This window comes from Camelus bactrianus, chromosome 20, assembly GCF_048773025.1.
Source record: "Camelus bactrianus isolate YW-2024 breed Bactrian camel chromosome 20, ASM4877302v1, whole genome shotgun sequence".
Classification (NCBI taxonomy): Eukaryota; Metazoa; Chordata; class Mammalia; order Artiodactyla; family Camelidae; genus Camelus; species Camelus bactrianus.
The window spans coordinates 23519940-23543428 of NC_133558.1; the positions used below are offsets into that span (position 1 = coordinate 23519940).

The 23489-nt window shown below is 46.3% G+C and overlaps 2 protein-coding genes across 8 annotated transcripts in view; both read right to left on the reverse strand.

The window, feature by feature from the left end:
• ETV7 (ETS variant transcription factor 7) overlaps window positions 1–14244 on the reverse strand; it is a 30194-nt gene extending 15950 nt beyond the window's left edge. For 2 of the 6 annotated variants that reach the window (XR_012501110.1, XM_074348581.1), the window contains exons 1-6: window positions 13872–14244; window positions 12276–12411; window positions 3962–4126; window positions 3487–3618; window positions 1794–2024; window positions 58–200 (exon numbers count right to left, since the gene is read on the reverse strand). Coding sequence is in view for 5 of the 6 variants with exons in the window: in XM_074348581.1 (XP_074204682.1) it covers window positions 58–200; window positions 1794–2024; window positions 3487–3618; window positions 3962–4126; window positions 12276–12411; window positions 13872–13877 (813 nt within the window). In the remaining variant the exon portion in view is untranslated. The remainder of the gene's footprint in view (window positions 1–57; window positions 201–1793; window positions 2025–3486; window positions 3619–3961; window positions 4127–12275; window positions 12412–13871) is intronic. The other 4 variants (XM_074348582.1, XM_074348579.1, XM_010949002.3 and 1 more) reach the window with 3 other exon arrangements.
• Window positions 14245–16581: 2337 nt separating this feature from the next.
• STK38 (serine/threonine kinase 38) overlaps window positions 16582–23489 on the reverse strand; it is a 96221-nt gene continuing 89313 nt past the window's right edge. The window contains exons 11-12 of one of the 2 annotated variants that reach the window (XM_074348576.1): window positions 22081–22211; window positions 16582–17307 (exon numbers count right to left, since the gene is read on the reverse strand). In XM_074348576.1, coding sequence (XP_074204677.1) covers window positions 17203–17307; window positions 22081–22211 — 236 coding nt within the window. In that variant the 3' untranslated portion in view covers window positions 16582–17202. Of the gene's footprint in view, window positions 22212–23489 lie in introns of both variants that reach the window. The other variant, XM_074348575.1, reaches the window with a different exon arrangement.

Here is a 23489-nt window from a genome sequence, read left to right on the forward strand (position 1 = left end):
CTGCCCTGTCCTCTTCTGGTTATGTTGAAACCATCCTGCCAGCTGGCTGAGGTTTACCTTGTGGTTTCCCCAGAGTCTGGCGAGCCCATTTGGATCCACAACGCGGAAGATCTTGGCGTTCTTGTCTTCCCACTTGATGTAGGGCTCGTACCTGGTGTCAGAGAGCAGCTGGTACACGTAATCCCACAGCAGCCGGCAGTCTGCAGTAGAGCACAGGGGGTGCAGACAGGGCACTTTCCTGGAGCTATAAGGATATGCATGAGAAAGGTACTCTGGGCTCTCGAAGAAGCTGGGGCCCAGGAGCGTAGCAGGATGGTCAAGATAATGGTACTAATAGAAACAGTCACATGTGGGGACTCATTACTCACTCTCTCATTCAATAATCCTAACTCCAGGAGGTGGCTACCTTTACCCCCAGGAAGGGGTGAGGAAATGGGCTCAGAGAGGTATGGACATGTCCCAGTCACCAGGCTCCTGAGTGGCAGGCAGAGCAGGGGGTCTAACCCAGCTCTGCAGGCACAAAAGCCAACGCCCTTTGCTTGGGGGCAGGTGGCAGGGGTGCTGGCCAGTGGCTGGTGGCCAGAGCCCTGCCTCCAAGTCCCTCTCTGCCTCTAGCGTAGTCACTCAGCCTCCTGGATCTCTGTTAAATCAGGATTGTAGCATTCATCCTATCCTGCCCCCTACCAGGAGGTTCGGGAAAATCAGATGTGCTATTATGGAGGGCAAGTGGCAGAGGGAGCCTGGAAGCAAGATCTTAAGTCCTATCTGGGCTGTCTGGTTGCCAAGCCACAGTTTCCTCATATGGGGTGATATGAGAATTAAGTAACATAATAGACCAAAAAACCCTTAGCACAGGCAGTACCTCTGCCTGGTACAGAGTAAAGGCTTAAAGAATGGTAAACATTATATTTAAAACATTATATTTAAAATAATTGTGTTTCAGTGATTTCGTCATTTCCAACCCAGGAGCAAGGATTCTGCTCCCTCTGTGGTGTCTTGGAATAAATGAAGTGCCTCCCCACCCCCCGTGACTAGAAAACACATTTTGGGAAGGCAGGCAGCTTATCTGTCAGTCAGTCTGGCTGCCTGTCTGTTAGTCCTTTAACAGTGAATGTGGAGAATAGTATCACCTGGTTAGATCTCAGGCCCTAGAACCAGACTGCCTGGATTCACACCTCATTTCTGCTACTTACTGCTGTGTGATCATGGGAGGGTCACTTAACCTCTCTGTGCCTCATTTTCCTTATCTGTAAAATGGGGCTAATAATTCCAACCTCAAGGGCTGTTGTGGGATTAAATAAAAGCTTTAGAACCATGCCTGGTGCATAGTAAGCACTCAACTATTTAAAAATAAGGTTCTTATTAACTAAATAAGTGGTGGGGGTGTAGCTCAAGTGGTAGAGCACATGCTTAGCAGGTTCGAGGTCCTAGGTTCAATCCCCAGCACCTCCTCCAAAAATAAATAAGTAAACCTAATTACCTCCCCCCGCCAAAAAAATAAACAAACTAACAAATAAATAAAATAAAATAGAATAAAATAAAAATAAGGTTCTAAAAAGGAAGGGGACATACTCCAGTCCAATCTGACTATGACTGGTAAATCGTCCTTGCCCTGGACACAGGGTAGGTGGGCTTGGTGATCTCGGCAGCACTCACTGCCCGCTGTGGCCAGACTGAGGCCAGCACACAGAATGGTCACCCCACACCCTCACCACCAGGCACAGACCCTCTTATCCTCCAGATCAAAACAACCCATCTCCCTCTAGGCCAGGGGAGCACAGCCTTCTACTCACCGGCAATCCTACCATCGATGGGGGCCTGGGGCGTCCTGGGGAAGGAGCAGACTCCCTCAGCCCTGCAGCCGAGCTCCGCCCAGTGAGATAAATTGAGGGACTCCTCCCTGCTGAGGGGCCAGCTGGCTGGGCCAGGGACATTTCGATGGCTCAAGGAGCTGCCAAGGCCCGGGTCTGGTGGCTGCGGCAGGAGGCCCCTTTTGGGGGTCACCTGCAAGGGCCTGATCCTCTCTGCAAGCAGATGAGCACAGTTCATTCTTTGGGTCCAGAGCGTCCCCTAGTACAGACCCCCTCAGTGACACGCCAGAGCCCCATGCCATTGTGCTCCTAGTGTTCTCCCAGGACTCAGGCTGTGGTTAGAAGATCAGGGAGACAGTGGAGGGGGTGGGTGAGGCCAGATAGCTCAGATGCTAACCCCAGCTCCCAGACAAGTAACTTAGTCTCTCAAACCTGCTCCCTCATCTGTAAAATTGTTCACAAAGCCAAAGGTGACAGAGCCAGGTCCAGAACCCAGGTACCCTCTCCATCCACCCAATAAATATTTGTGGAGGACCTTCTATGAGCCAGGCATTATTCTAAGAATCTTGAGGACACATCACTGAACTCAAAAAAGCTTCTGCCCTCATGAAGCTTATATTCTACTGGTGGGGAAGGGAGACAGATGATTAAAATTAAAAAATGAAATAGAAACAGTATACAATATGGGGGGGGGTGAATAAAGCACTACAAGGCAAATAGAGAATTCTGGGAAAGGCACAGGTGGATGTTGGTCAGAGAAGGCCTCAACGACATGTTAACATTTGAACAGACACCTGAAGAGGTAGAGGAGTGAGCTGTGTGGGTATGTGGAGAAGAAAATGCCAGGCAGAGGGAACAGCAAGTGCAAAGGTCTGGAGGCAGGGGCGTCTCTGTCTGACTTGTTCAATGAGCAAGGAGGCCAATGTGGCTGGAGCAGCATGAGCAAGAGAGAGAGGAGCGGGAGAGGACTGCAGGGGGTGGGGTAAGGACTGTGGCTTTAACAAGTGAGATGGGAGCCACTGGAAAATTTTGAGCAGAGAAGTGACATGACCTGACTTATGAAACTCTGGTGGCTCTGTTGAAAATAGATCATAGGAGATCAAGGGCAGAAGCAAGGAGACCAGTGAGGAGGTTCTCCAAAGGTGGCAGGGGCTGGACTCCAGGCAGCAGTACAGGTATGTGAAGTGGTTGGATTCTGGGTAGATCTTGAAGATAGAACCAACAGGATTGGTTTACAGTTGGGATAAGGGTGAGAGAGAAAGAAAGCAATCAAAGATGTCATCCAGCGTTCTGGCTCAAGCAATTGTAAGCTTGTAGCAGTGAGTAAGGACTGCGAGTGACATGGACAGCCCCGTGTGCAGGTCCCTGGAGACCCTGATGAGAGCGGTTTCCATGGAGACATCAGGAGAAGAGACAAAGATGCCACACAAACAACTCTTTGCTGGAAAGGAGAGCAGAGAAGGAGGAGAGGAGAGGCAAGAGGGCCAGAGAGCCACCACAGCACCAAGGACAGTCCCAGATGGCAGGTGGTGAGGGCTGGGAAGGCAAGGAGGGCCAGATGAAGAGCTTGGCCCACATTGCTGCCTCTTTTATCACTTTGCCTGGAGGAAGCCCTGCCCTCCTGATGAGGTCCATCTGGGGGAGGGTCTCAGCGCCCCTAGAAGAGCCTCCTCACCTTCCAGGAAGCAGGAGCAGGAGCAGGGCTGAGTGAGCGCTGTCTGCCTGAAGGCCCCTCCGAAAAATGGCCCACACACCAGGGCTCGCCGCTGGGTCTTGATGAACTGGAGTAGCTCATACAGAACGTCACCTGGGGGTGGGACAGGAGAGCAGGCTGCTGACCAGGCCCGGTGGTCACCTGCCTCTCAGATGAGGCCTGGCATGTGCTGTCACAAGCTTGGTGCTGATAGAGATGTGAGACCATGGGGTGGAAATGTGGAGGTGAGAGTGAGGGAGCAGGACTGACTCCTGGGGCTCTGAAAAACAACAGCCAACAACAGACTCCTTTGCTCTAGCTGGGAACCACCAGGCAAACATGTATGGAAAGGGGGCGTCTTTGGGGCTGGGAGCATGAGCCTCCCACCAACACCCCCTTCATCTCCCTCCCAGGGCCCACCTGGGTTTGCATCAAGAAGCCAGTGAGTGTCCCTGACCTGAACCCGGGGCCCGGAGCCGGAAGTCGTCCTTGGTGAGGATGCACAGGGCTCGGCCATTCATTTCAAAGCCATGCTCCCCCGTGTGCTGCAGAGAGTACTCCTGCTCGGCCCAGCGCAGCCAGTGCAGCACGTCCTCCCTGCTCCAGAGCACAGGCTGGATGCCTGCAACCACAAGGATGCGGGCATGGGGGCGGGCACGGGGCCGGGGCCAGGGCTCTCCCCATGTCAATCTCTCATCCTCCTACTCAGGCCTTTGTTTGAATGTCAGCTCCTCAGAGAAGCCCACCCTGAATGCTTTGGCTGAGCAGATGCTCTCCTGTCCTGCTCCCCACCACCAGTCATTTTCTCTGTCCTGTTCTTTTCCTTTTGTCACCTTACTTTCTTTGCAATTATGCCTTACATTTGATATAATTGTACGTTTATCATTATGTATGCATTACGTATATATTCACTTATTTTTAGTACCCCCTTTGCCCACCCCCCGATGCCCATTTGCCAACTATTCATATAACAAATGTTTAATGTAGACCTACTATGTACCAGGCACTTGGCTAGGTGTGCTGGGTACAGTGTTGTGTGTATTCAGCACCTAGGACAGTGCCTGGACCATAGTAGGTGCTCAGTAAATACATGTTGAATGACTGATGAATGACCAAACAGTCCTACGAAAGAGATGTTATTGTTACTGTTTTCCAAATGAGGAAACAGGCTCACAGAAGTTGTGACTAGCTCAAGGTCATTAGGTAGCATGGGGTGCAGCCAGGCCCAGAACCAGGTCTGTCTCGTTGCTGTACTTTTTCACTTTGTTGTGCCAGCTCAGATCTGGGTTTGCTCAGGGGACAACCCTGGGGACAGGGGAGGATCCCACACCCCTCTTCTTCACAGTTGGCCTTTATTGTACTACATATACACAAAGCCATGTAATTGAGATTTGATGGTATTAACCTAAGATTGACAAGTATCACTGGAAAAGAAGAGAGGGCCCAGGTGTGTGTGTGGGGTTAATTCAGTGGGACAGGAAAGTTAATGGAAGATATGATAAAACCACAACTGGCTTTCTACCTGGAAAAATCTATATTTGGACCCTCACCTCCCATCATTCACAAAAATCAATTCCAGATGGATTAAAGCCTGATGAATAGAACAATAGAAACCCTAATAAAAGTGGAAATAGGACACTGTATGCACTGAACAAGGGTAGCAGAAACCTCAACTGTGACAGGAAACACAGAGGTTGTAATAAAAACGAAACACACATTTGACATTAATTTTTGTATATGTGTCAAAAGATACCATAAACAAAACTAAAAGAGGCTGGATTTCAGGGAAACACTTGCAATGCAGATGACAGATAAAGGGCTAATGCCTGTCATAGGTCAAAAACATCTCCAAATTGATTTTCTTTAGTAAGACCAAAAAAACTTTACCAGCAGTTCACAATGCAGCAGGATTTCTCAGCCTCAGCACTATCGACACTTTGAACCTGACAGTCCCTTCCTGTGGGCGCTGTCCTGAGCTTTGTAAGATGTCTGGCAGCATCCCTGGCCTCTACCCTCTGGATGCCAGCAGCACCCCTCCCCCATTCACAAGTTATGACAACCAAAAGTATCTGCAGATATTGCCACATGTCCCTGGGGAAGGGGAGAAAAGCCGCTGCCAGTTGAGAAGCTCTGCGGGAGAGCAGATCCACTAATAAACATGTGGCAGCACACCTCTGTAGTCAGGGAAAGGCACAGAGAAAAATGAGGTGTCATTTTAATGATAATACCTATACCTGGCACAAATGCAGGGAAGAGGATGCATTGCAGGTGAAAATAGGAATTTAGAGCCTTCGTGGGAGATCAGCCCGGTGATGCAGAAGTGCGACACAAAAAGCTGTATGGTGTCAAACTCGGACACTGCACGATGGTGACATTCAGGAGGCAGCCAGCCAGGACTTCCTGGACTCTGGGGATCAACTGCCAACTGCATTTTTGTACATGGTTTCCTAATCCATGATATTTGAGGATATCAGCCAGGAAAATTCAAAACTACAATTCCTGAGTCAGAGGGGTCTGTTTTCCTGTATTTGGCCAGAGAATGTAGATGGATTCCATACCTCTCTGGCTGTTCTGCCTCCATGAAAACACAAAAACTACCCTGAGAGGGGAAAACCTTGAATTTTGCAGACATAGTCAGCCACAGATGTGGTCCTGCTCCCAGGTCCAGAGAGGTGGGCGGGGGACTTCCCAGCTGTCTCTGGAGGACCCTGAGGTCACACACAGCCCCCAGTAACACCTGAAACTTCGAAGCCTGTCATTTTCCTGAAGTGTAATTCGGTTTTTCTTTCATTTCCTTGTGCTTACTCCTACTCTCACCCTTCATCCCACTGCAGTCAGCATCTCTAGTACAGTGATAAAGAAAAGGGCCTTTTTTTGTTCCTGTGTCTTCAAAGAATGTTAAGGTCAAAAGGCTTTTCCAATAGGACTTGAACCCCAGGAAAGGACCAGAATCCAAGCACTGGCTCAGCCACTAAGGTTCCATCAAACCAGCGGTGGGTCAAGGCCCCTCACACCAGTTGCCACTCACTGGATCCGCCACCTAGCTTGGGGCCACATCTCCAAGCTCAGAGTCCAGGTTTCAGCTCAGCCCCTTACCCGTCAAGTCACTTCACAGAAGCCACTCATCCTCTCTTAGCCTCAATTTCCCACTCTGTTAAATGAGATAATAACTCTGCCGCTCTGGGCTGCTAGGCTTAGACGTCATGGAAAGTTTAGACGCCTAGGCCACATACCATACAGACTTTCCACCCCCAAGTAAAGACCTAAGAGACATGGTGAACGCATCTACCAGAAGACATGCATGTTAGTGTCCACAGTGACTCTGATCACAATAGAAAAGGACTGGAACCATCCCAAAGATCCATCAGCCAGAGAATGGACAATCAGATTGCAATGTTTCTGTGCAATGGAATGCTGGCTGGCAATAAACCAGAAAGTACAAACGACTTCAACTCATAACACATGAATGAAGCTCAAAGATGCTACACTGAAGGAAGAAGTCAGATACAGAAATACGATCGAGAATAGACAGTGCTAATCTAGGGAGAAAAATCACAGTAGTGGTGGCCCTCTGGAGGGGAGCTGACTGGGAAGAGGCACAAGGGAACTTTCTGGGGTGTTGGAAATGGCCTAAATCTTGATCTGTGCGGTGGCTACACGGATGTACACATGCATAAAAACTCGTGGAGCCATACACTTAAGACATGTATACTGGACTGTACATAAGTTATACCTCAAAAAAAAAGTAGAAGTGAAAACATACAACAACAAAAACTACTAATGATGGTGACAGGCCAGCTGTAAATGTTGGGACTTAAATGATTGTCTCAGTTTCCTTATCTCCAAAGTGAGGTTGATGATAAAAATAGTACCAGTCACACAGGACTGTCATGAGGATCCTATAAGATAGTCCATTTAAAGGCCAGCGTCTGGCATGTGGTGTGTGCTTTCTGAGACAAAAAGAGCTCTTAATGTTGGAGGGAACACATGTGAAATGCTTGGCACAGGGCCTAGCACACCTGGGAGCTCAACTGATGCTGGCGAGTGTTATTTAAGGTGTCAGGTCCCCCAAGATGTCTCCCTAATCTAGTGACAGGTGAGCCTAACCAGGTCTCCCTTCACCAATCTAACCAAATCTCTGAGGCCTCACTTGCAGACCAGCCCATGGCTTCTCCCTCTCTTGGCAACAACCCACTATATTTTCAGTTCCTTCACATCAACCATCTTTTTCTCTCAAGACTCCAGGCAGATAACACCTTACTCTCTCTGCTCTGGGGGCCTGCGCACTGGGGATTTCCAGCCTGGCCGGCTGCCAACTTTTGGACTGATACAAACAGAGCTCCCGGCAGGGACAGCTGCCTGTCCCAGGACACAGTGGGAAGGCTCAGGTGCCTCCCTGAGAAGTCAGCACTCTGTCGCCCCCATTTCCAGAGCTAATACTGCTTTGCTTGGTAATCACACTCAGCTTTATGGTCATCACCAGTTATGGGAGCAGAGCCAACACATATACAAGGGCACCATGGTAGGGAGGCCTGGGACAGTGGGGGTGAAACCCAGCCAAGGATTGTTTTGGCTTCTTCCCAAACAAGAGGTCATTTCCATTTGCACAAAGATGCACACTGTCTAGCCCTGCCCCTGAGTTTGGGGACAGGGAGGCGCTTTGTTCTCAAATTGTTAGTTTGGGGAAACTCCCTTTTTGTTGCTCGCCACATTCCCTTTCATTTTCAGGTAACAACATCACTGTCAACACTGCTTCCAGAACATTTACTTCTGGTCTCTACCCTCCCCACTCCACCTCACCTCTCTCTTTTACACCTGCATCCATCTTACTGCTTCTAATATGCCATGATCTAGAGCAGCATTTCTCAGACCACTCTGACCTCAATCCACAGTAAAAATTACATTTTATGTCATGACACACACACACACGTATATATAAATAGCCAAAACAAGTTAATTATGAAATTACAGCTACCTTGACTGTTTATGATGTACTCTGATATATCCTGTTTCATTTTTTAAAAATACTTACCTTCACTCACTAAATTGTTTTCACCTCCTCAGAGAGTCTTGACCAACACTTTGAAAATCATTGTTAGGAGAGCTGCATAAGATGTGGTCCTCGGATGCATTTCCAGCAGCCATAGCAACACCCAGGAGTTTACTAGAGATGCAGAATCTCAGGCCCCACCCAGACCTACTGAATCAGAACCTGCATTTCCATAAAGCTCCCAGGGGATTCATGTGCCCATGAAAATTTGAGACACCCTGGTCTAGGATACCAGGAATCCACACTTGCTAGAATTGTATCTATTAAAATAAGAGCCCAGAGACTCTCTTGTAAGTGAAGGACATGAACTTGAGCAGGGGCACAGAAGATCTGCTGGAGCTCCCCAGGGGCTCTTTCCCCTTTTACATCACCAGGGGGTTGCCGAGAGGTGTCATTCCTCTGCCTGTGACACCTGAAAGTCAGGGGTGGTGCTGTATATCTCTTCCTGTGGCTTAGTTGCAACGAGGAACTTTGAAAGTCAGTTTCAAAACACAAAGATATATCAGTCTCTCTACATCCAACAGTGGGAAGTTCACAGCTTTTTTCTGGAAAGTGAGGAGACTCAGGACCAAGAACTAAGTCCTGTGTGTGAGGCCCTGTCTGATCATTAGTGGAGTCCCAGTTTCTCTGTCATCGAATGAGGCTGTGCTGGTGACCATCTCTAAACTGCCTCCTTTCAAAATCCCCCGAGTTTTCCCTGGAGGTTGCACCACCTCCTCCCAGACTTACTCCCTTGTGACCTCAGGCCGGGTCCTGCAAGTGGTCCTAGGGCCTGCATTGCCTTCATAGCTCCTGATTCTCCCTGACTTGGCCTCAGGCAGACCCTCATGGTTGCAGACCAGAGGAGGGAGGAGGGATGTGCGAATCCCCCTTTACTCTCCACTTCCTCAGAGGGAAGCATGGTTGTGAATCTCCTTTTGTGAGTGGGAGGTTCTCTGCCGGAGCCCCTTGAACCCCGCCCCTCCATCCCAGCCCCCCTTCTGTCACTGGACATGACAGTCATCTTCAGAGTGGACTTTCCACTGCTCTACTGCACATCTTTGTCAGGCCGATAAACAGGGAAAAGTAGGCTCTACAGGGAAATGGCTTGTGTGCTTCACTTGGCGCCGACTCACAAGGCTAAGAAAGATTTGTTTTGTTTGCTCACCTTCCTGCAGTGGAAAATCAGCCCTGATGATGAGAATGGAAGCTGGAGGTGGAGATGGGAATGGGGTGGGTGACTGGGAATAAATGTCAGAGAGATGCCAACGATGGAAACCCAGTTTCCAGAAATGTAAGAAACGGGGCTCACATCGCCCCAGCCATCTGAAAGGTCAAACTCTCATTTTGGGTGTCAGCAGTTTGCTTATTTGGGATGCTGTTGACAGGAAAATGAGTCATTTAGTGTACCTTATCTTTCAAGACTGTTATATATTTACCAAGGGCCAGAACTGTATTGTCTGAATATTTTCAGAAGTAAATATGAGTCATGGAATCTAAGATGAGAAATATAGAAGATGCTGTTGTATAGAAGGTCCTGTCTGTGACCCTGGACTCTGACCTCTACACTCTGAAGGCAGGGAGATGCCAGATGCCAGCACCTGACTCTGTACTGGACTCAGCCGGTGTACAGGGCACCTTGGAAAGCTAGGAGTCAACACGCCTGGAAGCAGCCCTCATCCCATGATGGGTGGGAAGTGAGTGGATAAAGACCCAGCTTCCTTACCCCTGGGTTGGGGTAACTGTCCCCCACAAGTCCCCATTGGTTTTGAGCTCCAGTTGCTAATAGTGCTGCCTGGCCTGAGAGGACACTGTTGGATTTCCTTCTCCCTTCTGTGGGGAAGTATTTCAGAGTCTGCTTCTGGGGAAATCTAACCCATAGCAATGGGATTAGAACTCAAAATAGGTCCTGATTGCCCTGCACCTTAAGTCAAGTAAACAAGAAACAGGCTGGGTCAAGAGGGGAGGAAATTCATTAGAAAAGTGCAGGAAGACCTGGTGACTACCTCAGCGGGGCCCCACCGCAGGGAGCTTCAAAAACTAAAAGGGTTGCGTAATTGTATTCTACAAGGTGGTGATTAAACTTGCTAAATCCCCACTTCCCCTCCTGTACCCTTTCAGCAACCTTGAGCTAGGAACCCAGCGGAAGGGAGGGGACTGAAGGTTACCTGACCTTGGGCAGAACACACCTCCTGGGCCTCAGTTTTGCTTGGAATATGACGGAGTTACCAAGGTGACATCCAGGGTCTCTACCAGTGTCGACCTTCTAGAACTTGGTGAACCTGTGGCGGGTAGTCTGTGAATATGGGGGAGATGAGGGGGACAATCCAGAGGGCCCTGTGAGACCTGCAGAGAAACCTCCCTTCCTAAGTCTCTGTGTCCTCAGCTGCCACAAGGGGACTGGATCAGATGACCTCTAGGGTCCTCAGCAACACCACTTGGGGACTTCAGGTCTGTTGCCAAAGTCCTGTTTTTCCTCATCACCACAGCTTGGGCCAGGAATGGAGCCCAAATCCTGCCTGCTGTGTAATCTGTGCCAAATATCTACTTGGAGCAGCCAGCCCTAAACCCCAAGCTACTGGGCAGAGTTGGTATTTGGACAAAAGGAAGCTCCCCGCGCCCTACCCAAATCATGCTGCTGCTTCATCTGCTGCTCTGAGGCACCAGGGCATCCTCTACCTGGGGATCTCTCATCTCCCCACCTTCCCTCTAACCATGAAAGCACAGGCTCTTGTTCCCCATTAGAAGAATGCCAGGCAGTGGATGGCAGAGGCATTTGGAGGCAGCAAGGTCTTCCCAAGACCTGTGAAGACATACCTCACATTCCGCTCAATCCCATTACTGACTCAAAAGTCAGGTTGAGGCCAGAAAATCAGAAGGGTGTGAAATTATAAAGCAGTGTTCCAGCCCCTGGACCAGCAGAACAGGATGTGGACTGGATGCTTTACAACTGGGTCAGATGTGCCTGCCCATAGCTGCTCCAAGACCCCCGCCCAGGTTAAGGATCCCACCAGCCATCAGTTTGCTGCCTGCCCTGTGATTTCCACAGCCTTAGTAAGTGTTTCTAAAAATCCCTTAGAAGGTTATCCGTAGAACCAGGGTTTTGGCCTTAGCATGGAGACCTTTGTGATCTTAAGCTTGTCACTCAGCTTTTCCATCTCTCAGCTCTGCCACATAAACATTAATCTAAAGCCTAGTTATGAGTTTCCTCAGGCAAGAGCATTACTTAGGAAAAATGAAATGAAAGGACGTGGCCAGTACATTCCCCACGGTTATCTTTGGGTGGATTTGATTGTTCTGTGTATTCTTATACTTCTCTGTCATTTCCCAATTTTTGACAATAAGCATATGCTATTTTTGTAAGAACAAAAATTAAATATAATTATTTAAAAGAGGGTTCTACATACATACAACTGTTCACTGGTTCGCCCTGTCTGATTTCCTCACTGGCAATGTCCTCAACAATTTGTCCTTAGGCTGGAAGGGACCCAATAGCTCATCCAATCCCAACCCTCATCTTACCAAGGAGGAGATTGCCCGCTCTCACGCTTGGCCTTGTCAGCTGTATACTCTGCTGGAGAAGTCACATTGACCTCTTCTGACTTCCTCACCAAGGAAAGGTTAAAGAAAACCCAGCAGAGACAAAAGCAGATGGAGGGGAAGGCAATTCCTTAGATAAGAAGTTTATACATCAAGTTTATGTCCTTTAAGAATATTTGCCTTTCTCCTCCCCTCTACTCACGGAGTCTTCCTGGCAGCCTGCAGATTGCCCTGTCACCTAGCAGGTTCACTCGAGCTTCACATCTGGCTTGGGCCTGGGTGCCTGGGGGTGGTGTGGCTGCCTTGGGACTCACAGGAGAACCAGCCAATGCTCCCTCCTAGAGACAGAGAGAAAACCAGGGCAGTCAAAGACGAGCATCTTGGTGAAGGCTCAGTCATCCTTAAATGTATTAAGAATATTTTTTCAAAGGGAGGAGTGTCCATCACCATGTCTGCCTGAAAGGTAGGAACCACACATATCTTCAGCTTGGTACAGTCAGCGTCTTATGCACAATGGACACTTGATAAATTTCATCTTTCTGATTCAAGTTTTTCATGCATCTGCCTAAACCTACCAGAAGAAGATTCCCCCGTCAAGACTTGACTTGTAAGCTGGAAATCTGAGAGCCTAGAAACCTTGGTGAGAGGACACAGGGAACCTGAGGGGCCAGGATAAAAAAGACCTTAAATCAGAAACAAACAAACAAAAAATGCTATTTTCAAAAGAGAAAAAGAAAGAATAAATTTCAGAATCCCAAGTTCCAACCAAGGGAAGTCTGTATCTTTACATGTTATAATCAGCCTAGCCCCTAGAGGTGATTCGGTTCATTAATCAGGATGAGGGGATTAAAAAAGTGACAGGATTTTGTAGATCCCTGGAACTCATGCCTAGCCACAGGCTGCCACATCCTGAAAAGTAAAAGTGAAACCAATTCCAGCAAGAGCCATTGTCTCTCTCTGGGAATCTTCGAGAGCCTTGTGTTCATCTTTTGGTGTCTGAGGAGGGCAATGTGCAGCAAAAGACTCTGGATCTAGAGCCAGCAAGGCAAACTCCAGAAGCCATGGCCGCCACAGAGGAGGATTCGACAACTTTTGGGGTAGTTCCCACTGCATTTCTTGTCTGCCCCCAGCCCCCTTGTCTCAGGTGGTGCTGTTTCCCAGGTAACCCCACCTCAGAGACTGCCACCTGACAGAGGGGGCTTGCCAAGCTGGAGGAGGGGCTTAAGGCCTAGACTTGGCTGCCTGTCTACTCTTCCAAGTGTGAGGAACAGGGAATCCCAGGCTGTGACTGCCTGGGAAATGCCAGCCAGGGAGCTGCGGAGAGTTAGAGCTCTGGGTTTCAGCATGAAGGCCAGGGAGAGGTCTGATAAAATATGGTTGTGGGTGTGGATCTTGGAGAGAGGGAAGTGGAGGTGAGAAGGCGGCCCAGCTCTGGGGGGTTCTGAGGCTCTTGAAGAAATAAGGCAAATGTAGAAAGATCACTTAAGGAGGGGAGTCCCTACAGGGCTGCATTTGCCAGCTGTGAGGGTCTGGCTTGTGCAGGAACTACATCTGGTTGGCATAGGGGTGAGAAGAGGTATAGGGGAGCAGTATAGACACAGATGGGTTTCAAACAAAAAGTGAGGAGCTTGAAGTGAGTGAAGGCGAGTGAGAAGCGGTGAGGGATGGATAGTGAGGTGTGGGAATATATTGGAAAGAGATTCCAGCCAAGGTCTGATAAAATAGGTATGGGAATTGAGGTGGCGGAGGGCAGGTGGCTTCTTGTGCACGCTGCGTGCTCCGGCTGCCAGGCTCTTACCTGCATTATAGGTGAAGGTGAGGGAGCCACCCGCTGTCCGTGGTGAGCGTTCTGGTGGCTGCAGTTGCTGGGCTCTCCGGCGCTCTCAGGCCCTCCGCTAACTTGGCCCTCAAAACTGGAAGGTCGCGTGGGAGGAAATCTCTTTCAAATTGCGCCTGGTGCTGCGCTCTCGGGTTCCCAGGCGAGCAGGCGCGCAGGGCGCTCCGGTAATTGCTATCCTTCCGGGAAACGAAAATGAAAGAGCGGGATCCGGCTTCCACTCCCGCCTGGGACGTTTTACGGGAGGGAAGGGGCTGGCCCCTGCGGGAGCGGAGTCCCTGGGCGCTGTAGCTCGCCGGCTGGGAAGCGTCGGTCCTGCTCTCATCCTTTCGCAGAGGGACAGCTCCTCCCTCGCGAGGGCTGCCTGGCACTGGCTTCCAGGGGGACTGAGATGGGATTCTGCGAGACCTGGAGAGCCAAGGGAACCCCTAGTCCTGGGCTCGCGACAGCGACAGATCAATTTCATGTCACCCTTGTGCGTCTCCGAAGGTGGATAGGTGGGGGCCTCCTATACTGTCTACCTGAACCAGGTGCTTCTCCCCTTAGGGGTGTGAAGGTCCCAGCCCTGACCCAGCCTCGGCCTTTCCTTTGGCCCAGTGGACGCCCCACCACCCCAGGCCCGAGCACCACCATCAGAGAGGCTGTGATGTTCTTCCTGACCTAAACCCGAGTGCTCAGTGGATCCTACGGCCACCTTTTCGCTGGCCCCTGGCAGCTCTAGGTGTAGTGCCCACCCCATCCCCCAATGTAAACCTGCCTCAGTTCCCTCTGCCTTAAGGGGAAGCCAAGAATGTTTGTAAGCACTAAAGCAAATCAACATACACAGAGGAAAGGAAGCAAGAAAACAATAACCTGCCAAAAATCTGAAGGTGTAGATGCTGTTGGCTTGGCACTGATAAATCGTGAGCTCCTAGAAACCAGTAAGAACAACACCAGAAACTCAACAGAAAAATGAGCAAAGGCTATGAATAGACAGTCCACATTAAAACAAGATGCTGGTTGGCTCCTGAACATAGAAAAAGATGCTCAGACTCGCCCGTTAGAAAAGATGTGTAAATTAAAGTTATTCTAAAAAAAAAATTAAGTTATTCTGAGATACCAATTTTAGCCCATTAATTTGGAAAACATTCAAACGTTTAATAACAATCTGCTGTAGAGGCTGCGGGGAACAGAGAACACTGGGCATATGGAGTGGCTTAAACCCCATGGAGGGTAGGAGGGCAGGATCTAGCAAAGTCAAATGTATTTATCCTTCACTCTGTTATGGAAACGACAGGCCAGTCAAGAAACAAGCACCACTCGGAGGGTTGGAGTACTCAGCTGTATTACGCTGGCGGGCTCAGAGGGGCTTCTGCTCCGAAGCTCTGAGCACCTCCAAGACGTGCACATGAGGTTTTATAGGGTAAAGTACAAGCTTGGGGTATTCGGCCAATAGGCATGGAACAGCCTTAGCAGCATTATCATCACAAAAGTGGAGGCGGGGAGGCAGCAAACCAACATTCCAAAGCCAGATATGTATCTTTGAAAATCCATCTGGCTAGCAAAAAACCTGAACAGCAAACCAACACTAATTAGCCTAGATTTACAAGTTAGTTTAGCAGAACTCAGATCAGTATTCCAATACTTAGATTTGTGAGTTATCTTGTTAGCCCAGCCCAGCCTCTCCTTCACATTCCTAGACTTGTGAGTTATCTTGTTAGACCAGCCCAGTTTTTCCTTCACAACTCAGTAATCCCAACACTGGAAACATATTCAACAAATATACTGCACATATCCAAAATGTACGTGGTTATTTATTTCAACATGACTTATAATGCTGAATGATTAGAAACAACCCAGGCATCCATTAAAAGGGAGCTGACAAGATAAATTACAGTACATCCATTTAGCAGAATCCTGTGCATGGTCTGACAGCACTCTCTATGGACTGTGGCAGGCTCTCCAAGAGGCAGTACAGCAGAGCGGTTAAGAGCCTGGACTCTTAGGACAGCCTGCCAGGCTTGGACAGTGACAGCTATGTCACTTACTGGCTGTATGCCCTTGAGCAACTTAGTTAACGTCCCTACTGCCTCTCTCTATTAGCAACGACCTCAGTTTCCTTAACAGTAAAATAGAGCTAATAATACTACCTGTCTCATAAAGTTCTTCTGAAGACTAAATGGTTTAACATTTGTAAGACAACTAGAATAATGCCTGACCACCACCACGCTAAGCAAAAAAATCAAGGTCTGTACCTTGCATATATTATACACTACCGTGTGCGTGTGTGTGTGTGTAGTGGTATTGGTACAAAGAAACTCTGGAAGGATATGTAACAAACTAATAAACATAATTGGGATTCAGGATAGAAAATAAGAGCAAGAATTTTCATTGCAAACCTTTTTATACGGTTTTGATTTTTTAACCATATGAATAAATAAATACCTACTCAGAAATGTAAAAAAATAAATAAGGAAGACATTTTAGGAACTGTTCCCTTCCAGGAAGTCAAAACGTAGGTGATGATGGGACTAAATAGACATTGCCTGAGATGAATTTTTTAAATGGGGACATTTCCCTTTGGAAGGACAAAGACGATGCTACATACGATCCAACTCTACAAAGTAATGAACCCATATGAGCAGGGACAAATGGAATTTCTCCATCAAAAAAAAAATTATGCACAGGTGTCTCATGCTCAATAAAATAACCATGTTTATTTCATTTTTTAAATAACACTTTCCCTACAAAGAACTCAAAATGCATATACAAACTTACAGCAACAAACTTTCTTGATACTTGTACTTCTTAAGGAGGGGAGGGAGGGAATATGAGGTAGACAGGAAGGTAAAAGGAGGACAGGGCACTGCAGACCTGGACATGGGCAACAGGAGTGGGGCCAACAGTCACTAGAGGGCCTGGTACCCAGGGAGGGGGCCCAGGAGAAAGCACCCATTTCTGTGACCTCTGGTTTGGGGATGAGGTTATTTCACTCATGGAAGGAAACGCTGAAGGTTTCCTTACAAGGAGCTCTGGGACATCCACAGCGCTGGTGTTTTCTAAGCAGCACGACCTCCTGGATTCCTAAGCTCCTCGGGCTCTACCATGAGGCCATCACAGACGTCTCCTCTCTGGTTGCCCTGAACAGACGAATGGCCAGTGAGTCCGCAGTTCTCCAACAAACCAGGCATAAAACACCAGTGGTGGGTGGAAAGAGAGGGAGGTGGAGAAGGGTCTTCTTCCCATCTGCCCTGGTGCATTCATGTTTTGTCAAAGGGTAGAAGGAAAGCAGAACCTGACATTTACATTCCTTTTACATCAAATGGTTATTCCAGAGAAAGCGCAGCAACACGTGAACTCCTCCAAAGAAAACTAAGACATAATGAGCCAGGATAGCTCTGCCTTCCTGTTGAAAATCCTTTTTTAAAGAGAGAGAGAGAAAGAGAGGTTAATTTTCTTTTTAAGCGATAAAATAATCCAAAATTAGAAATTTGGTATTAATTCAATCAACACCACAAACAGGCTTCTTGGGCTGCTTTATAAAGTGTGTGAGTGAAAGAATCTCTTGGTCTGTTCGATTATGTCCATACCCTCCCCACCACCTTGGGAAGTTTTCCTCTGGACATGTTTTCCTGTCTTTACCATCAGCAAATTGGGACACACTTTTCAGGGTTAATAACCTCTTCCTCTGGCTTCCGAGAGCATTCTTAGCCCTCTCAAAGAAGCAAGGAAGTCTGCTTGATATCTAGAGGTAGGAAGAACAACGAGCACAGCAGGTTTATGGAGTCAAAAGTAAACCCCACTGTTTATATGGGAACATCAGGAGAAGCTGCGGGTCAGACACAAAGGGCTTCCCTAGCCCTGCCCTCCTCCTGCAGTCTGTTGTCAACACTGAGCCTCCCAGACTGTTGAGATGTGGCCCCTCTGCTCTGCTCTCCAGTGGCTCAGCCTCACTTAGAACACCCTTATGGTGACTGCAAGGCCCTACCCACCACCCACCTCTCACCGTACCTTCACTGCTCTCTCCCTTACTCAGCTTCAGCCATCCTGGCCTCCTTGCTATTCTTCAAACATGCCAGAAATGCTCCTGCCTCACAGTCTGCTTTCTACCTGCCTCCACTGCTCTCCCCGATATCCACGGCCCCTCCCCTACCTCTGTCAAAGTGTTGCTCAGAAGGCATCTAAGTGAGGCTTTCCCTTAAAATTTCAAATCCCCCAACACTCCTCATCCTTTCCCTTGCTTTATTTTTCTCCAAAATATTTATCACTGTCTGATAAACTGTAGTCTTTATTTGTTTGTTTATTGTTTGTCTCCATGAGGTCAGGGAGTTTGTCTCTTTTGATAACTGCCTGACACATAATAGGTGTTGACTGAATGCATGATAAACCATAAGCAGCAGGCCAAGGAACTGAGACCTTGTCCTGTTAGTAACTGGAAATCTCGAAAGGACTTTTTTCCCTTTTTATAGTTGATACCAGTTAGAAAAACCAAATGAACTTCCTTCCAGCAAGGCAGATGGAAAAAATGTACAGAGCACTGAGTCAGGCGCTCATATATTTAAATTCTGGTTTTGCCACTTAGTTGTTGAGTGACCTTAGGTTATCTAATCTCTCTGAACCTCAGATGCTTCTCCTAAAATACTTATTCCACTAATTCATAGGGTTATTAGGAAAATTAAATGAAACATGTAAGAGTATCTCAGAGTACCTGGAAGAAAGTGTTTAATAAAATGTTAGTTTCTCCCTCCCACCCCTAGCTTTCTAACAAACTAAGAAATTCCCTGAACATTACTGTCAGGGTCCCAGAGAAAACAGATGGCACATGCAAATTAGGATCATTCAGGGAGGACTAGATAAAGACACTATCTAAGAAGTGGGGGAGAGGGGAGGCACAAGGGTGGTGCAACAGTGGGGCTGATAACAGCAGAGTTGTTACCACTCCTAGGCCTGTAGGGACAGGGAGGGGCCAGTTTCTAGAACCCAGGAAAGACACCTGTGGGGAAAAGTTTCAAAGGCACATTTAAGATCCTAAAAGCAATGGGGAGACAAACTATTTTAAAACACACTCTATCTAGGAAAATTACATGCCCCAGATTAAACAAACAAACAAACAAAACAAGTCCTCGAACACAAATCCCTCAAAACTAAATGGCAAAATAGAAGATGTTATTTTGAGAATCAAGGCCAGTTTGAAAACATGAGAACACTTGCTTAAGTGAAAAGAATTAAAAAGTCAAGCTATGTGGTAGCTCAAGGACAATCAATTCAGCAGATGAAAATATACCTTGGTGAACTCCCTGCTAGAGAGTTCCAAGAGCAAGAATAAAAGTTTCTTTAAATACATCGAAAGCAGGAAGCTTTTTGGAGAATCAATGTGACCGCTTGATTAAACCGAGTACAAAAGGTGAGTAAATGACTATATAGGAAAGAAATATACCATGCCAGATTTGAAATTCTCTTAAAGTTGCTTGATTTAAGCCTTAAAACAGCAGAATAAAGCCTTTAGCATTTTAGAGCCAAGCTAGGAGGAATTTTAAATATTATTTTAAAAATATTCTGTGGTCTGTTTAAAGTATTCTAGAATGCAATATTTTAAAGTATCCTAGAAGACAACTTTTAAAAGTCTAGGTCAAATCTAGCTTTGTAAAATGCTGCAAGAAAGCTAGGGCAGGCATAAGAATAGACATGTAGATCAATGGAATAGTACTGAGGGTCCAGAAATAAACCCAAACATTTATAGTCAGCTGATTTTTGACAAGGGTGCCAAGGCAATTCAATAGGGAAGAGTAGTCTTTTTAACAGATGGTACTGTGACAACTGGATACCCGTATGGAAAAGAATGAAGATGACCTTTTAACTCACACCATATACAAAAATTAACTCCATGGGTCAAAGACCTAAATTTAAGAGCTAAAACTCTAAATCTCTAAGAAAGAAACATAGGTATAAATCTTCATATCTTTGGATTAGGCAATGCTTTCTTAGATGTGACCCCAAAAGCACTAGCAACAAAGAAAAAAATAAATTGAAATTCATCAAAATTTAAAACGTTTTCACTTCAGCAAACACCATGAAGAAAGTGAAAGACAAGAAGAGAAGCACAACATTAACCATCGGGGAAGTGCAGATCAAAACCACAGTGACATTTTACTTCACAGCTGCTCGGCCGGCTACAGTCAGACAGTTAGCAACAAATGTTGACAAGGATGTGGAGAAATGGAACCCTCATACCCTGCTGGTGGGCCACAGTGTAAAATGGCACAGCCACTCTGGAAAACAGCCTGGAAGTTCCTCAAAAAGTTAAACATAAAGTTATTATATGACTCAGCAATTCCACTCTGAGATATGCACCCAAAAGAACTAAAAATGTATGACTACATAAAAATTTCTACACAAGTGTTTACAGCATCATTATTCATAATAGTCAAAAAGTGGAAACAACCCAAAGGTTCATCAGTTGATAAGTGGATAAACAAAGTGTGATATATACATACAATGGAATATTATGTACTGTTTAAATAAGTGAGTTTGTTTTCTCTTTCAGTGGGTCGGACTCTGTTCTAACTGATTAACATAGATTATCTCATTTGAAGTTCACAATCGCCTCCTCTCTGCACTTCAGCTAGGCTTCATTCTAAATGCAAATCAGCTCATGGCACTCTCCTGCCTTTCCTCCCCAGAAGCTTCCCTTGTACTTAAGGTAAAACCCAAACACCTTATCACTCCCTCTAAGACAGAGGCCAACTCCTGGATCTCAACTCACTCCGTTGCAGCCATCCTGGCCTCCTTGCTGTTCGTTAAGTCTGTTCCTATCCCAAGAGCTTTCACTCCCAGGTCCCTTTGTCTGGAACAATTTTCCCCAGCTTTTCTCATGGCTCGCTCCCTCCTTTCCAGTCTTTGCTCCAATACCACCTCCTCAGAGAGACCTTCCCTAATCACCTACCCAAAGTCACTCCCCATCACTCAGTATCCTCAGTTCTTCTTTGAACCCACATCCCTGTCTGACTAGGCTAGAGTCTGGTAATCTGCTTTACTGTTTGTCTCCCTCCTACATTGTGAACCCTAGGAGAGCAAGCTCATCTCCCATCCTGCTCTCTGCTCTAGTTGCCTGGAACTGAGTCTGGCATGTGTAAAGCACTCAGAAATATTTTGTTTGTGTGAAGTTGCTCTGTCGACATTTTATTTGATTGTGTTTGCTTCCTTCTTACTTTTAGTAACGTTATTTGTGGGGATCTTCTGTCCTTGTTTTGTCTCAGGGAACGTTTTCTTTGAGTGAATGCCTGAGTATTGCCACATTTGGACCAGAGCCTAGAAGAGGACTTGGCACACTTGAAGCCAGCATGATGGCAGCAGCTGTGATGAACAAGAAAGCACCACAGGTACCTGTTCTGCGATGAATTTAAGGGCAGGAAGTTGGGCTTGGAAGGGCAGCCGCCCCTCCTACCTCAGAGCCCCATGTGTTCATTCTCTCTCCACTGCCAAGCCCAGGTTGTTTTGGAAGAAAACTAAGCTGACTGCAGATTTCATTACCCCTAAGATTTCAAACAGTAATCATTATTTTTTCCTGTTTCCTTAATTATCTCTCACAATAATCAGGAGAAACAAATCAGGAGTCAGGCCTAGATAGTAACCTCTGGGTTGGTTCAAGGAGGTTAAGCACAATCTAAGGCAAAGGGTCTCCTCCCTGACTGAGCATTAGATTCACCTGGAGAGCTTTTAAAGTGCCTGATGCCCAGCCCACAACTCATGCCAATTAAATCAGTCTCGAGGTGGAGCTCGGGCAGCTATGGTTCTTAAAACTCCACAGGTGACTCTAACATGCATCCTACTTTGAGGGTGTGGAGCAGAGTTTCTCACACTTTAATATGCATGCAAATTCTCCAGGGTGTGTGTAAAATGGTAAATTCTGATGCCAGCATCGTGGGCTGGGGCCTGAGACTTTGCATGTCTGACTAGCTGCCAGATGGTGCTGATGCTGCTAGACTGCGGACCACAGTTTGAGTAGCAAGTGTGAAATCAAATACTGGTTTTGACTCAGGTTCACAACTTTCAGATCTAACATTTGGTCATCGGAGAGTATTAATCCATGTGTTTCGCTAATTCCTGGGCATCCCAGCCACTGGGCAGCCATTGTTTTGTTTGCCTTTTCCTCCTCCATGACAGGCCCTTGCTGGGGAAACTGAAGTCTCACCTCTTGAACCATCCTATGATCAATGCTGTCCCCAATGTTTCTCAGTTGCATGGCCAATTTGTGGATTACTTCTTCCTGGTGATGGTTCTGGCCAATGCTATTCTCCTTGGGCTGAGAAGGTGGGTTGTGACCTGCATTGACAGAAAAGAGTTCAAAGAGAAAATAAGCTACAAGGATATATGGTACAACATGAGGAATACAGCCAATATTTTATAACTATAAATGGAGTATAACCTTTAAAAATTGTGAACCAATATATTATACACCTGTAACTTATATAATACTGTACAGCAACTATACTTTAATTTAAAAAAGAATTCAAGGAGACAACTCCATTAACTATCTGTAGATCACTCACCACTAGTCACTAAAAACTATCTGAGACAATGAGAAGGACAAAATCCCAACATCATAATGATTATTGAAAATCAAAGCCTTGTTTTGGAATAGATCAACTCTGTCCAGTAGAAATAAAATTCCAAGCTACATATTAATTTCAAATTTTCTAGTGGTAAAATCAGGGAAAAATAATTTTAGTAGTATACACCTAAAACAGCATATCCAAAGTATTACTGTTATAACATATAATCAATATAAAATTATTAACGATATGTCTTATACTCTTTTAATTATATTTAAGTCTTCAAAATCCAGTGTTTATACTTACAACACATCTCAAATTGGGTTTTAACTAGTTTCATGGAAAACCTTAATTTATATTTCATGAAGTTTACAGTTAAAAAGTAAATTCATATACCCAAGTTGTTCCAAACATACTTAACAGTTTTCCAACAATTAAATCAAGTGTCAGTTTTTAAACTTAAATTAATTAAAATTAAATAAAATTTAAAATTCAGTTCTTCAGTTGCACTGGCCACATTTCACATACTTTATTATTTTCCAAGGATTGAATTTTTAATATCCAGAGGGAAAAAGTGTCTCACTTTATGCTGAAAAGTTGTGTGGATATGGATATATCCACACACAGTTCTGAAAATAAAATCACAATCTAAAGGGCCTAGTCGGGAATTTGGAAAAACTTCTTGGTTAATCTTTTTGCAAGAATAATTCCTTCATAAAGCAAATAATAAGCCTCAAGGTATTGGAATTAAAATGTGTTAAAAATATTGTCATACATTAAGAATTCTTCAGCTGCATTTAGGAAAACTTTTAAGCAAATATGCTCTTAAGGTTTTGTAAGTGCTATTCCATTGCCAGCTATCTATAATGTGAATATTTTATTTTCTCATATGGTGGTCATCCTTTTATAATCTTGATCTTGTTTACTAAAAACAGAGATCTAGGGTTCAAGACTGAGCACAAGCATTAGCCTCTCCATTTCTCCTAATCTCTCCCAAGACCCCACCAAAATGAAAGTATAGGAAGAGGATGAGACCACAACAGTGAAG